Source organism: Oryzias melastigma, unplaced genomic scaffold, assembly GCF_002922805.2.
Source record: "Oryzias melastigma strain HK-1 unplaced genomic scaffold, ASM292280v2 sc00826, whole genome shotgun sequence".
Classification (NCBI taxonomy): Eukaryota; Metazoa; Chordata; class Actinopteri; order Beloniformes; family Adrianichthyidae; genus Oryzias; species Oryzias melastigma.
Genome location: NW_023417412.1, coordinates 1 through 15,021, shown reverse-complemented (window position 1 = coordinate 15,021; position 15,021 = coordinate 1). Strand labels below are relative to the sequence as shown.

The 15,021-nt window shown below is 40.7% G+C and overlaps 1 protein-coding gene and 1 long non-coding RNA gene across 2 annotated transcripts; one reads left to right on the top strand and one right to left on the bottom strand.

The window, feature by feature from the left end:
• Positions 1 to 6,485: 6,485 nt before the first annotated feature.
• On the top strand, positions 6,486 to 10,981 carry LOC112142176 (putative glycerol kinase 5; the record flags this gene model as incomplete). Its single annotated transcript, XM_024265425.2, is given in 8 exon segments — positions 6,486 to 6,546; positions 8,696 to 8,822; positions 8,896 to 9,000; positions 9,104 to 9,198; positions 9,434 to 9,537; positions 9,610 to 9,669; positions 9,758 to 9,891; positions 10,053 to 10,981. Coding segments are annotated over 8 exon segments (847 nt in total), but the record flags the coding sequence as incomplete, so codon positions are not given.
• Positions 9,462 to 10,161, bottom strand: LOC118598472. Its single transcript, XR_004947544.1, has 3 exons — positions 10,032 to 10,161; positions 9,721 to 9,906; positions 9,462 to 9,603 (listed from the first exon to the last, which is right to left on the bottom strand). It is a non-coding gene; the product is annotated as an uncharacterized LOC118598472 (long non-coding RNA).
• Positions 10,982 to 15,021: the final 4,040 nt, after the last annotated feature.

Sequence of the window (15,021 nt, the reverse complement as noted above, 5' to 3'; positions counted from 1 at the left end):
GAATTACAACAACATACTCTGATTGCTTTCAGCAATCAGACAATTAATCCATTAGCAGAAGGCACAATCTCTTCTCTAACCTCTGATGCCAAATGATTCCATTGGTTGGTCAGAGTCTTTAAGATTTTTAATTGGTTGACCAAAGGAAGAGGAGGCGAGACCAAATCCAGAAAGGGGAGGAGCATATGACACTTTTCAATTTGAATTTTGACAATCGAGTGATTTTTGTGCCATCATGTTGCAAGCAGAAGTCACAGTTTTGAAATCAAAAGTTTGAAATTACAAACAAAATGTAAAGTTTTAAGAAGAAGACTTTGCAATTTGCAAATGGAAATATTAAATATTTGCTTTCAAACATTTTTTTTTTGTTTTTTGCTTTCAGAAAATATTTTTGTGTGTCCAGTACAAATGTTTTCAGATACATTGTTTCTTGTCTTTCTCCCTATGTTTCAGCCCAATCCATATTCTTCCCTTCTCTCTTCCCCTTCATTTATTCCTCCCAACGTAGAGTTATGAAAAAATTGTTGTGTTTGAGATGACCCAGCGCCTTACCTGCATCGTCAGCGAGACTAAGCTGCTGCTGGAGGGGGCGGAGAAAGGCGCCTGAGATGAAGGTGAACAGCAAGACTGTATGAGATCAAGGAGTTGGGGGTTGTCCTCACCATTCAGCTGAAAGTTAATATGCCACTCCTCCTAGTATGATCTGTGCTGTTGTGTCTTTTATATTATTTTAACATCTGTCAGAGTGAAACAGATACCAAAATACCCACTGGATGAATTTCATGTGTACTGTCCCAAATAAATAAATAAAATAGAAATTAAGGTTCATTGTAAAGACAACAGAAACTCACTTAATCACAGATTATTTGAAATCTTGTTTATTTTTTCATCAGTGATTCACTACCTCCAGAAAGAGTTACACAATACACAGATTTCCTTCGTTTAGCGTCAGTTATTCCCTATCAGTGTCACGTCAAACTACAAGAACTGTCAGGAAACAGTTTCCCACAATGCTTTGTTTTGTAGTCAACTAGGCAGCCAGTGCAGTACCTGTTTTCTGGCTGCGCTGGCTTACGTAGGTGCCTTGAACCCGCCCTTTTCCCGCGATACTTCGTGACGGCGCACATTTGACGTCGCTGACAGAAACTAACCAGCATGCACCGCGCTGCAGGAGATCTGCACAGCGCCAGGTCCGCCTTGGTCATCTCAAACACGCTTAGTGTCTCATATTTCAGAAGTCACTTTTTTTCAATGATGTCATCAATAATTGTCAGTCTGCTAGCGTTAGCGCGGAGCTTCCAGCTCTCAAATATACATAACACGGTTTTATAACTTTAAAAAGGTCATGCTAAAACAAATAGTCATTCTTACATTTAAATGTATACTTTTATGGTTCACAGCGCAGCTGCGTGAAGAAAATGCCTCTTTCAATGGAGGGGAAGGGAGAAGGCAAGAATTCGGAGTGGGCCTTGATTTTGCGTTCATAACTCACACTTTAGGCTAACATATGTGCCACCAAACAGCCAATCACAGACAAAAGAGTTCATGCTGATTGGTATGGATTCTATCAAGTCTGCCTCGCTTTGAGTCCTGACTCACTGACTGCAGTGTGCAGACCAAGGCGTGCCTCAGCACCCTGACAAGTGGCCTTCAAAAAAAGAAAAATAATTTTGTGTCATTTTCTAAATATGTGTGAACAGCCACTTTTCAGAAATGCACATCTTGTTGGTACATAGTACGTGTAGCAAACATAAATTTCCTTTAAGTTTCTTCTGGTCGACCGTTTATTTGTGTGAATAGCATTACATGCACAGGAGAAGTAATGAGCCTCCCCGCATGTACGTTTAGCACAAACATGTACTGATTATGAGCGGCTTGAAGACAAAAATAAGAACGAGTGAAGGACAGGTCTAAACAGGGCCCCTAGGAAAGAGCAAATCTCACATCAAAGAGACGTCTCTAAGAGCTGTTTTGTTAGTGATCAACCCATCACTGCCTTTTAGTTCCTTTAGTCATATATTGCATGTTTTTTTTCTAAAAAAATCTTAAAGCAATAGTGTACATCTCTCAAAATCAAAATACCTAATCTTGTCCCAAATGATAAAAAAAGGATCATGGCGAGCCTTAATTTAATCATCTCAGGATGCACTCCCAAAGTAGGAAGGTGGCAATATTTTACGTAGAAACTTGTAAAATGCAAAGAAAAAGCTGGCAATGGTGGCAACAAGAAAGAATGATATGCCTACTTACAGCTTTAAATATTATTCTGAAAACACAATACTTTTTTTTTCCTCATAATTACCAGTCTGAAAAGAACACATTAAGGGACCTATACAAGCCAAATCAATTTGTTGAGCTTTGGAGTGTATTATAATGTTCAGTCCTCACTATTGAACCGTTCACGCAGTAATCCTCTAAAAACCTTCTCTCCTAACAGCAGCTCCTCCCGTTCCCATAAAAACGAGCGTGTCCTCACAGAGTGAGACCCCCTCTTTCAGGAAGAGTCTGCTCTGACAGCTCCGCCCCCAGTCTAACGCTAACACTCAATTTCTCCACATAGCTAGCCGTGACCAGCAAAAAACTTTCATTTTAGATGCAGAATAGAATAGAATAGAAGAGCAATACTTTATTCATCCCAGGCTGGGAAATTAGGCTGTTGCAGCATCAGGCATATAAGAAGAAAAAAGCAATATTTACAAAAAATAAGGAAAATAATATACAATAAAATAAAAAACAAAAGCAAATTGTGCAAATTGTAATGTGCAGAATATAATAATAGGGAGTGTGCAAATTGAGGCAGTAATGAACAGAGTCATGTAAAAAGTCCGTTGGTGTGTTATCTGTTGCAGAGCGATGAGGAGTTATACAATCTTATTGCATGTGGCAGAAATGATTTCTTGTAGCGGTCCCTGGAACAGCGAAGTTGTCTCAGCCTTTTGGAGAAGGCGGTCTGTTGTTTGTCCAGAACTGGGTGGAGAGGATGGTCTGGGTTATCCATGATGGATAGCAGCTTGTTGAGGGTCCTCCTCTCCACCACAGCTTCAAAGGTGTCCTGCTTGCAGCCGATGATGGAGCCAGCTTTCCTTATGAGTTTGTTCAGCCTGTTGGTGTCCCCTGCAGTGATGCTGCCCCCCCAGCAGACCACAGAGAAGAACAGAGTGCTGGCTACCACAGACTGGTAGAAGATCTCCAGCATTTTGCTGCATACATTGAAGGACCTCAGTTTCCTTAGGAAATAAAGTCTGCTGCAGGTCTTCTTGTAGACAGTCGTGCTGTTGGTCCTCCAGCTCAGCTTGTTGTCGATGGTCACACCCAGGTACTTGTACTCCTCCACTGTCTTAACGTCCTCACCCAGGATGCTAAGGGGCTGCGCTGCAGTACTCTTCTTTCTGAAGTCAATGACCATCTCTCTGGTTTTATCGACATTCAGCAGCAGCTGATTTTCTCCAAACCACTCCACAAATCTGTCCACCAGCCCCCTGTACTCCTCCTCCTCCTGTCCTCCGCTTATACACCCAACAACTGCAGAGTCATCAGAAAACTTCTGTAAGTGGCATGACTCTGAGTTGTACTGAAAATCAGCGGTGTACAAGGTGAACAGGAAAGGAGAGAGCACAGTTCCCTGTGGGGCTCCCACACCACTCATCACCACATCAGACAGGACACTGCCCAGCCGGACAAACTGAGGCCTGTCTGTCAGGTAATCAGTGATCCAGGAGACAGTGGACCCACCAGCACCCATCAGCCGCAGCTTCTCACTCAGTAATGGAGGCTGAATGGTGTTGAGCCTCCATTACTGAGTGAGAAGCTGCGGCTGATGGGTGCTGGTGGGTCCATTTTCAGCTACCAGCTACCATATTTTCAGCTATCAGTTTCAGCATCTTCAGCTGCCAAATTCTACTTACAGCATTCACACTAGCAATATCACAGTTAATGCTACATATCTAGTTCATAATTATGTTAAAAAATTACTGGTTTAAAGTTTTAAAAATTTAGTTTTAGAATTTTCAATAAATGTTTACCCTGTTCGGCCCATGACTGAAGGCGTGTTTTGGATTTTGTTTTGTAATTTGTTAAAGACGGGACACAACTGGAAGATATACAGTATTCTGCATCTAAAATGAAAGTTTTTTTTGCTGATCATCACTAACTCAGACGAGAAATAGAATGTTAGTCTGGAGGCGGAGCTGTTAGGGCAGACGGGAGCTGTTGGCATCGTGCTTATGTCAGCACGTTTCCAACCGCTCGTTTTCGTGGGTATGGGAGGGGCTGCTGCAGACGGCGCAGGTTTTTACAGGATTACTCTCAAATATATGAATGGATCAAAATACCGTTTTGGGGTTCTTTATAATGAAGAATGATCAGTAAAATGCATTTAAAACCTCAGAAAGTAGAATTTTCATGGTGTGGCCCCTTTAAGTAATTTGGATCTTTAAAATGCTACCTATAGTTACTAGATCATAAAGCTATATAGTTGACTAAAGGTGAATTCAAATGGGCTTTCAAAGCTTATCAAGGACATGTCAAAACCGGAACCCATTTTCCCCACGCTCCTCCTAAATGCTGGCTGGGTCCACGTGCGCTACAGTGATCAGGTCAGTATCAGTGTTCTCCGGTGACCTGTAGTGTAATGCAGAAACCCAAAAGCCAGTGTAGGAGATGAGATGAAGACCTTCTCTCCTGGAGGAGATTTGTGTAAAGAATTCATAAAACATCATCTGGGCTGTAAAATAGAAGCAGCTGGTTAAAAAAGAGGATTTACAGTAGGAAGTCCGGGCGTGAGAAGGAAGCATCATGAAATACTTTCAATCAGCCTGAAACAACCTAAAACAATCTGAAGCATCCTGAAACAATCATAAACATCCTGAAGTGGAATGAAACAGCCTGAAACATTCTGAAACAGCCTGTCCTGTTTTTTGGCTGATGTTGGAACCACTGGCCTCAGGTGGTGAAAGTAGAGGTCCATCAGTTGATGCAGCCATGCTCACTCAATGTGTTAACCCTTTAACTCCTGTGGCGTCACCAGTGACGCTTAAAAGCAAAAACTTAGCAACCGTTAACATCTGCTGTAATTATCGTGTTAACGGTTAAAAAGTTCCAGTAAATCCAAGAAAAACACTGGAGCTCAGGTGTTAAGCTCAAAACTCATCTTTTTAGTATAGCTTTTACTTAGTTCTTACATGCCGACATGTTTTTATTGGATATTTTACTTGCGGGATGTGCATGTTGCTGGATTTTTATTTATTTTTTATTTGTATTTGTTTTTTTTTTATTTTATTTTATTATGAATGCTTTTTTGACTTTCTGTCTTACTGTTATTCATGTTACTGTGGAAAGCACTTTGAGATGCTTGAAGACAGGAAAAGCGTTATATAAATAAAGTTGAATTTGAATTTAAAGGGTTAAAGAAATACTTATATTCAACACTGCAGGGATGATACTCTCATAATATGGCTTTTTATAGGGCTGATATCATGCATAATCATCTTTTTTAGATTTTAAGTGTATTGTAATGGAAATTCCTCACAAAAAACCCAAAATGATATTTGATCCATTCAGGTGTCTCTGAGTATTCCTCTAAAAGTCTGCTCTCTGAGCACCAGCCCCTTCCAACCCAGAAAAACAAGCATGTCCTCACATAGTGATGTCACAACGTGAGAACAGCTCCTTTAAAAAGAGAAGAGTCTGTGCTGCCAGCTCCGCCCCCAGGCTAACACAAACACACACTGTCTCTGCAGAGCTCACAGGGATCAGCAAAACACTTTCGTTTTAAGCACACAATATGCACATCTATCTTTACAGAAGTTTGGATGTTTGTTTTCGTGGGTGAAACGCTCTGTTTGTGTCAAAACTCAAATCAACTTGCAAAACAGCACCCCCTGGTGTAATGCTTTCTGATTTTCATGCATGGTGCTCTATCAATGCCAAAAGAGCCACACTTTTGGCATTTATTACTTTTATTAAATTTGCAAATTGAATTGTCAATTGAGAAATACATAATGGTTTGAATCATGGCTCAAAAAAACTGCCATAATTTGAAATATAATCAGTTTTTTGCTGTACCAAAGGTAATATATGATCATTTTTATGGATATAGTTTACTCTGAAAGCCTCAACATTGGCACATATATTATAACACATCATCAGCTCAAATGAAGAAGATTTTTAAGAGACTTTAATAAGCAGACATGTAATGCAAAAGGAACAAACTGCAGAATATAGATATTTTCAAGCTAGTTATTCTGATGTAAAGCCGATTTTAAATGACCAAAAAAACATATTTTTCTCATTCAAGCTGAAGTGTTCTTCTGTCCTGAAGGTGAAGAAACATGTTCCTGAACTCACAGTTCGGTTGAAGTCTGAGAGTTTAAGTGAAACCTGCAGATCAGATGTTCCATCATTGTGTCTGCAGTTGTTCTTTAGAGCAGAGACATGATGCATGCTGGGAGATAATGTGCCTGTGTTTGTGTCTTCTGATGCATTAGCCATAACTTCGGCTCCATCGACCCGTCTGTCTTCGGAGTGCCCATCCCCATCATGTCTGTGGTGAGTCTGCATTAGCTACTCCTTCATCTGACTGTGACATTTAAGGCTGTTCTGACTCTCTCCTGTTATTGTCAGGACACAATCTGATCAGTTCATGTTTTCACGTCAACATGTCCAAAAGATCTGGAAGAATTATTGGGAAAATCAAACTTTCTCTGTTGTTTTTTTTGTAGTTTTCATCATTTTTTTCCCCCAAAAAATCCAAAACTCAGGGATTCACAAGCTTAAAAAACAATTCAGTGTAATTAAATTCAATTGATTTATAAAAGTAAATCAAAACCAAGGCTGTGACAGAGGTCTGCAGGTAGAGACTTCAAACTCACTGAGAACTGTTCATTTGTGAGATATATTTTTTATAATTTGTTCCTATTTGAAGTCTGCTTTAGTTCGATTCACCGCAGATCATTTCAAAGAGGACAGAGTCTCATCTGGACTGCTCTCCTAGTCTGCAGCTAATGAGGCTCCGCCCCCTTCAGTGGAAAAACACAAGAACAGAAGCCGACATCTGGGTTTGTCAGAGAAGAAAGTAGCTGAGTCAAATAAACAATACGATTAGAGAAGCTTTTATAGGTGATAAATGTGGTCTAGATGCTAGTCGCTGGAGACGCCGAGGGCGCTCACCTCTGCTGAAAGCACAGCTGAGACTGGATCAGCAAACTAAACATCCACGTGTACAAATGTAAACATGAAGAAAGGCCTTCAACCCTTTAACACCAGAGCTTCAGTGTTTCTGTTCTTTGATTTACTGGAACACGATCAACGTAATTCCAGTAGATTGTGAAGGAGAAAAGCAGCTAATCTCTCCTTCACAATCTACTGGAATTATCTTGTTAACGGTTGAAAAGTTACAGCATGTTAAAGATTTTGTGTTTAAATGTCATCGACGGTGCCTCAGATGTTAAAGAACATGTCAAAGTCAAGGCCCTCCAGATAATTTTATCTTTTTGTTTTTAATGGCCCGATGTTATCTTTCGCTCATTTCTAACTTGTATAATTTTGACAGAATATATTTTTATGGAGAGTAAAATATTGAAATTATTTAAGGTTTAAATTGATTTATTCTAGAATAAAATTCCTGTATTTTTATTATCCATAATTATGTTAAAAAGTTACAGTTTTAAAAATTGCCATTCTGCTAACCTTTTGGACTATTTTGGCATTTACTAAGATGTTTTTAGGCTATTTTGGAGTCCGTTAATATTTCAGCTACATGCTAGCTGTTTTGGCTAATTTAGGCTTTTTTTTTAAGTTTTTTTTGTTTTTTAGGGTAATTTAAATTTTTGCTACTTTTTCAGCTTCATGCTAGCTATTTTGACTAAACAAAATTTTTTTGTTTTGTTTTTTGGGCTAATTTGGCAATTAGCTAGTATTGTAGTTGGCTATCAGCTTCAGCATTTTCAGCTATCAGTTTCAGCGTTTTTAGCTATCAGCTTCAGCATTTTTAACTATTAGCTTTAGAATTTTACTAAGATTTACTAAGATTTTTTAGGCTATTTTAGAGTTTAGCTAATATTTCAGCTACATGCTAGCTGTTTTGGCTAACTTAAGTTTTTATGGTAATTTGGGATTTAGCTAATATTTTAGCTTGCTATCTGGTTCAGCGTTTTTAGCTATCAATTTCAGCATCTTCAACTATCAGCACTAGCATTTTCAGGGGCCAAATTCAGCTTACAGCTTTCACACTAGCATTATCACAGGTAATGTTATATATCTAGTTCATAATTATGTTAAAAAGTTACGGTTCTAAAGTTTTAAAAATTTCGTTTTAGAGTGTTTAATACATTTGTATTTTGTTTGGCCCGTGACCTGTGGTAGTTTGACACTATGGTAATGGGTTGATAAAAACAATTTCCATGAACTACAACAGATTTTTTATAAACATGAATATTTTATGCAAACATTTCCTAAAAAAACTTCTAATTGCATAAAAAAACATTTAAAATGTTGTAAACATAAAATCTCCCCTTAACCTGTAATAAAGACATACTAATCAAATAATAAAAAAAAACCTTTAAAATATCTTTACTAAAGATTCAAAACGACTCATTTTCTATTAAATCATACTTCCATTTACCTAAAAAATGTTATGTAAAGCACAAAACTCCCGACTCCTGAACACCACAGAAGGAAAATGTCATTCTGTTTCTAGATGGCGGACCAGCAGGCGGCCATGTTTGGAGAGTGCTGCTTCAACGTTGGGGATGTCAAGATCACCATGGGAACAGGGACCTTCATGGACATCAACACAGGCAGCAAGCCCCATACCTCAGTGGCAGGTGACCGAGCCGCACACACACTCGAACGAACAGCTGCGTCCTCCAGGTTGACCGCGGCTCTGCCTCCCTGCAGGTCTGTACCCTCTTGTGGGGTGGAAGATTGGCTCCGAGGTGGTGTACCTGGCGGAGGGGAACGCAGCAGACACAGGCACGGCCATCCGATGGGCGCAGGAGCTGGGTGAGCTGGGCTGTGGTTCTGGGGTCACAGGTTTTTCATATTCAGCCAGCAGGACTACTTGGAGGAGTCCTCTGGGTTTAGGTTTGGTGTCCCCCTATTGCAGAGCTCTTCTCAGATGTCAGTCAGACCAGCTCCATGGCTTACAGCGTGCCCGACTCAGATGGGGTGTGCTTCGTCCCGTCTTTCAGCGGCCTGCAGGTTAGTGGGGCAGCACACAGGTTACGTCGCTGCTGTGTGGCAGCCGAGGCTCCACGCTCTGTAACCCTGTCGTCTGTTTTGTGTTTTCCTGCTGTCCCAGCTCTGATTCGGCCTGTGTAAGTCTTCCTCCTGAAAGCTGTGGTCACAAAGTCTCTGCATGAGTTTTTGCAGAGATCACTGAGCACAAACATGCAGATCTCATCAGACTGACATGAGTGTCTTTATTTCCCCTCAGGCTCCTCTGAATGATCCCAAAGCGTGCGCTTCCTTGATGGGCCTCAAACCTTCTTCCACCAAGAGCCATCTGATCCGGGCCATTCTGGAGTCGGTCGCCTTCAGGCGAGTCCTCAGGATTTTTCCTCCAAAGTGCGGTGAATAAAAGCTGACGTTCATTCATGCGGTTCTCTGCAGAAACAAGCAGCTGTATGAGACCATGCTGCGAGAGACGAACATCCCCATCACCAACATCAGGTAGGATCTTCATCTGGAAGGCTCTGTGTCAACACGAAGGTGTGAATGAACCTGGGTTCTGCTAATGCGGTCGTCCTGCGTGTCTCAGGGTGGACGGCGGCGTTTCCTCCAATGACTTTGTCATGCAGCTAACTGCCGACCTGTGTGGTAGAAAGCTGGTCCGACTGCAGCACAGAGAGATGTCCTGTCTAGGAGCTGCTCTGGTGGCTGGACTCGGGACGGGTACGCTGCAGCAGACTGTTAAAAGTAGCACAATTCAAAGCACTTTTTAAAATATCCTCAACTCTGACAGCTTTTCTTTCAAGTTTTAGATCAAATGTGCTATTTCTGTTCATCAGAAGCTTTTTTTAAACCAAGCACACCAAGTCTGGATCTGTCTGCAGGCTTCTGGAGAACACGGGAGGAGCTGAGGAAGCTGCAGAGCACAGACGAGGTGTTCCTCCCACGAGGAGCAGCCACGGGGGGGCCATGTGAGGAGTACGCCCCCATCCTGCGGCGCTGGGAGAGGGCTCTGCAGCGCTCCATGAACTGGTACAAGCCCTGAGGACCAGCACAAGCACAGCAGGAGGAGACCAGGAGGACCAGCAGCCTGGAAGTGAGACTGATAGGAGATGAAAAATTGGTTTTGGAGGAAAGTGTCTGGATGCTCCTTCAAGAAGGAGGAGTGGTGTGATGCATGAGCCTCCTTCAAGGAGGAGGAGCCTGATGCCTGAACCCGTGGTTCAGGTTGATTCTTCTCTCGTTCTAAACCAAGCCCAGCTGTGGTTCAGTGACTTGACAGAAACATTCAAGCATTTTTTGGGAAACGACCCACAACAGGTAGAGACCAAACAGCACTAAACAGATTAACCTCAGTGTCTTCAGTGTTTGCTTTTTAATGATTCAGATTCGTTATGTTGGTTTTTGATTCTCTGTTTTCCTTTTACTCTTGTGGTACCTCATGTTTTTCTGAGGGTTCTTCATCCTCCTTCTCCAGTCCAAAAACGTGCATGTTTGTTGGATCGGTGGCTCTTCCCTCTTCTGAACAAGATGTTATGGATTAATATGATCCGACTCAGTCCTGAGTCATGTCAGTTCTCCTGCCCTGCACTCTCTTCCCTCTGACAGGGAGGGGCATCCTCTGGTCTGCTGGGATGGAGCAGGGAAACGGTGGAATTGAGGACCAAGAGCAGAGACACTAGTCTGGGTCCAGCTTTTATGGCTGATGTGACTATTTTCTGCATTCAGTTGTTTGTAACAATACTCGTGTTTTTATGGAACTCCTCATCTCTGCAAGTGAGCACTTCAATACTGAAAGTTTAACAAGACATTTCCTGATCCGTGTGTATTCTTGTTGTAAGTCCTCTTTCTGTCATGTTGACATGACTTACCTTCTCATTTTATGATTTTACTCAGGGGTGTCAAACTCAATCGCACTAGGGGCCAAAATCCAAAACTCACTTTAGGTCGCGGGGCGAAAACAGGATAAACATTTAATGAAAACTTTATATTAAACTTTAAAACAATATTTTTAGCATAATTATGAACTAGATATAGAACATTACCTGTGATAATGCTAGTGTGAATGCTGTAAGGTGAATATTGTGGGCGGAAGATGCTAGTGCTGATGGTTGAAGATGCTGAAATTGATAGCTGAAAAAGCTGAAGCCCATGGCCAAAATCAATGAAGGTGTTAGCTGAAAACACTAAAGCTGATAGCCAGCTAAAATATTAGCTAAATGCCAAATTAGCCTAAAAACATTAAAAAAAAAAAATTTAAGACTTTAAAACCGTAACTTTTTAACATAATTATGAACTAGATATATAGTATTACCTGTGATAATGCTAGTGGGAATGCTGTAAGCTGAATTTGGCTGTTGAAGATGCTGAAATTGATAGCTAAAAACACTGAAGCTGATAGCTGAAAACGCTGAAGCTGAAAACGCTGAAGCTGATAGCCAGCTAAAAATATTTGCTAAATGCCAAATTAGCCTAAAAAAACTAAAAAAATACAAACTAAGTTATCCAAAACACCTAGCACGTAGCTGAAAAATAGCTAAACTTCAGAGTAGCCTAAAAAACTAAAAAAAGCCTTAATTAGCTAAAACGGCTAGCATGTAAATATTAACCTAACTCTAGAACAGCTTAAAAAAACTTGAAAAAAAAGCCTAAATCAGCCAAAACAGCTAGCGTGTAAATATTAACCTAATTCCAAAGCTGAAATAGCAGTAAAGCTGAAATATAAGCTAAACTACAAAATAGCTTAGAAAATCTTAGTAAATTCCAAAATAGTCCTTAAAACTAGCAGAATGGCAATTTTTAAAAACGTTAAAACTGTAATCTTTTAACATAATTATGAATAATAAAAAGGCAGGAATATTATTCCAGAATAAATTAATTTAAGCCTTAGATAACGTTCAATATTTTACTCTCCATAAAAATATATTTTATGAAAATTATACAAGTTAGAAATAAGCGCAAGATAACATCTGGCCATTAATAACAATAAAATAAAATGATCTGGAGGGCCGGTTCCGGCCCCCGGGCCTTGACTTTGACACGTGACTTAACATCTGAGAAGCCGTTGGTGACGCTTAAACACAAAATCTTTAACATACCGTAACTTTTAACAGTTATCACAATAATTCCAGCAGATTTTGCAAAGCGAAAAGCGGCTCGTTGAGCCTCAAAATCTGCTGGAATCATCGTGATAATTGTTAAAAGTTGCAGTAAATCAAAGAACAGAAACACTGGAGCTCCGCTGTGAAAGGGTTAAATGCATTTCTGTAACTGTGCATGTTCTGATGTGTGGCGCTGACCTCCTGCTGGACTCTGGGGACGCTGCGCGTCTGGGGAACACCGACTGTCAGATGCGGCCACAGATTGAGTCCCTGTTGATGTGACCAACGGTTGCCGCGGCAACCTACGGACGGAGTGACTGAGAACAAACGGAGAGTGTGCGCTCCAGCTCTTTTGGTGCCGGTATGGTGAAGGGGGCTCTAATTGAGAGCACAAACGGGGGGTTCCCCACAACAAAGGGAGGATTGTGGGTCCGCTCTGTGTGTGCGTGTTGGTCACAAAGCTCCATACATCCCATCTCTTCGGGATAACCCCTCACTCACACCAGCACTTCCTCCTGCTCTCCATCTGTGTCTCACTCAAACACGGGTTTGGCCTGCAGAGAAATGGCTTCCCCAGGAAAAATCCAGCATGTGAGATCACTCTTATCAGCATGGTGCTTTAAAGGAGGAGGTTAAACTTTCAGGAAATTGAAAATGACAGCAGGAAGTGAGAGCCCCCCACCCCTACCCCCCATGTCATCTCCTCCTGTTATGTAAGTTTGTCCTGAGATTCCTCAATCTCTGGTGGTTAAAGCTCAGCTAACTTCACAGCAGTCGTGTGTTCACATCAACTGAAAGCCTCAGTCTGTGCTGAAGAGGTTTGACACACATTTACTGTACACTGACTCATCGTCACGGCAACGAGCACTGCTGGGAACCAAAGACACCAAAACTATGGTCAAATAAAACCTCAGCAGCTCCACCAAAGCTGAAGGTCGTTCATGACGCTGAGATGGACAACCAAAAACATGTCAGTCGACTTATAATGACTGATGCCTGTAACCCACATGTGTCAAAGTCGAGCTCCGGGGGCCGGATCCGGCCCTCCAGATTATTTTATTTTATTTTTATTAAAGGACAGAGTAGAGTTATATTGCGTTATTTTTAACCAGTATAATTTTGACAAATATATTTTTATGGAGGGTAAAACACTGAAAGTTCTTTAAAATTTAAGTTAATTTATTCTGGAATAATATTCTAACCTTTTTTTATTCAGAATTATGTTAAAGAGTTACGGTTTCAAAATGTTAAAAATTGGCATTCTGCAAGCTTTATTGACTTCTTTGGGATTTACTAAGATTTTTTAGGCTGTTTTGGAGTTTAGTTAATATTTCAGCTACATGCTAGCTGTTTTGGGAAATTTAGGCTTTTTTTTGTTTTGTTTTTTAGGCTGTTTTGGAGTTTAGCTAATATTTACACGCTAGCTGTTTTGGTTAATTTAAGCTTTTTTTGGTTTTTAGGCTACTTTGAAGTTGAGCTAGTTTTTCAGGTATATGCTAGCTGTTTTGGCTAACCTAGTTTGTATTTTTTTTTTTTTTTTCGTCTTTTTAGGCTAATTTGGCATTTAGCTAATATTTTAGCTGGCTATCAGCTTCAGCGTTTTTAGCTTGCGTATTGTCAGCTTTCAGCTTCAGTGATTTTTGCTATCAATTTCTGCATCTTCAGCTATCAGCACTAACATCTTCAACGGCCAAATTCATCTTACAGCATTCACACTACCATTATCACAGGTAATGCTATGTATCTAGTTCATAATTATGTTAAAAAGTTACAGTTTTAAAGTCTTAAAAAATGTGTTTCAGAGTGTTCAACAGATGTTTATCCTGTTCGACCCGTGACCTTAGGTATGTTTTGCTCTTTGGCTCCTGTGTGATTAAGTTTGAGATCCCTGCTATAACCAGATGTATTCAGCACTGGTGGGAAATTACCGTTTTTTTGTTATGACCAGATATGTTTCCACCCAAAGGTCTGAACCAAAAGCAATGGAAACGTCCTCTGTGTTGATTCATAAAAGCCTTTTGGCAGCTGCTGTTAGCAAAGTCCAGCCGTGTAACAAAGATTGCCTGTTTAAACCAGAACCTCCTGTTTGTGAGTGATGCTGCTGTGAGTGAGTGTGTGAACCGCTTCCATCAGCACCCAAGTGCCTTTCCAAAAAGTATAAGTACCTCTATTATTCCACAATTTCCACAATGATTCCCTAAAAAATCCATATATTTTAAGAAATAAAAGATAATGATGATTTTTTAGAGCCTATTAGGGGTTTCTTAATGCAAGGCAGAGGCTGCATCACTGAGAAGCACTGTATATACTGTAGATATAGCTCCCTATAAGACCAACTCAGTGGCCTAGTGGTGGAGTGTCCACTCTAACACTGGAAGGTCTCGAGTTCAAATCCAGACTGAGTCATATTCACCAAAAATGAGAGCAGTAAGAGGTTGGATTGGGGCTTCCTGCGGACAGTGGGAGGAGTCAAATGAAGCGAGCATGTCATACACCTGATGGGACTTTACCTGTTCCTTTTACAGTTCTGCTGGGTTTAGGAGCTTTAGTCTGTTGATAGAGCTCATAGATGCAAACATACAGCTTCCAAAAAGAAATCAGATTGCCATGTCTGTCTCCTGATTATGAAAGCACCTGCATTGCCTGTCAAGAAGAAAGAAGGCAGTGTTGATGTGTGCCTGCACTCCCATGAGTCTGCTTTGAAGTTTTACAGCACTTTATAGAGAATTTATAAAAGTTAGGGCAGTTCTGT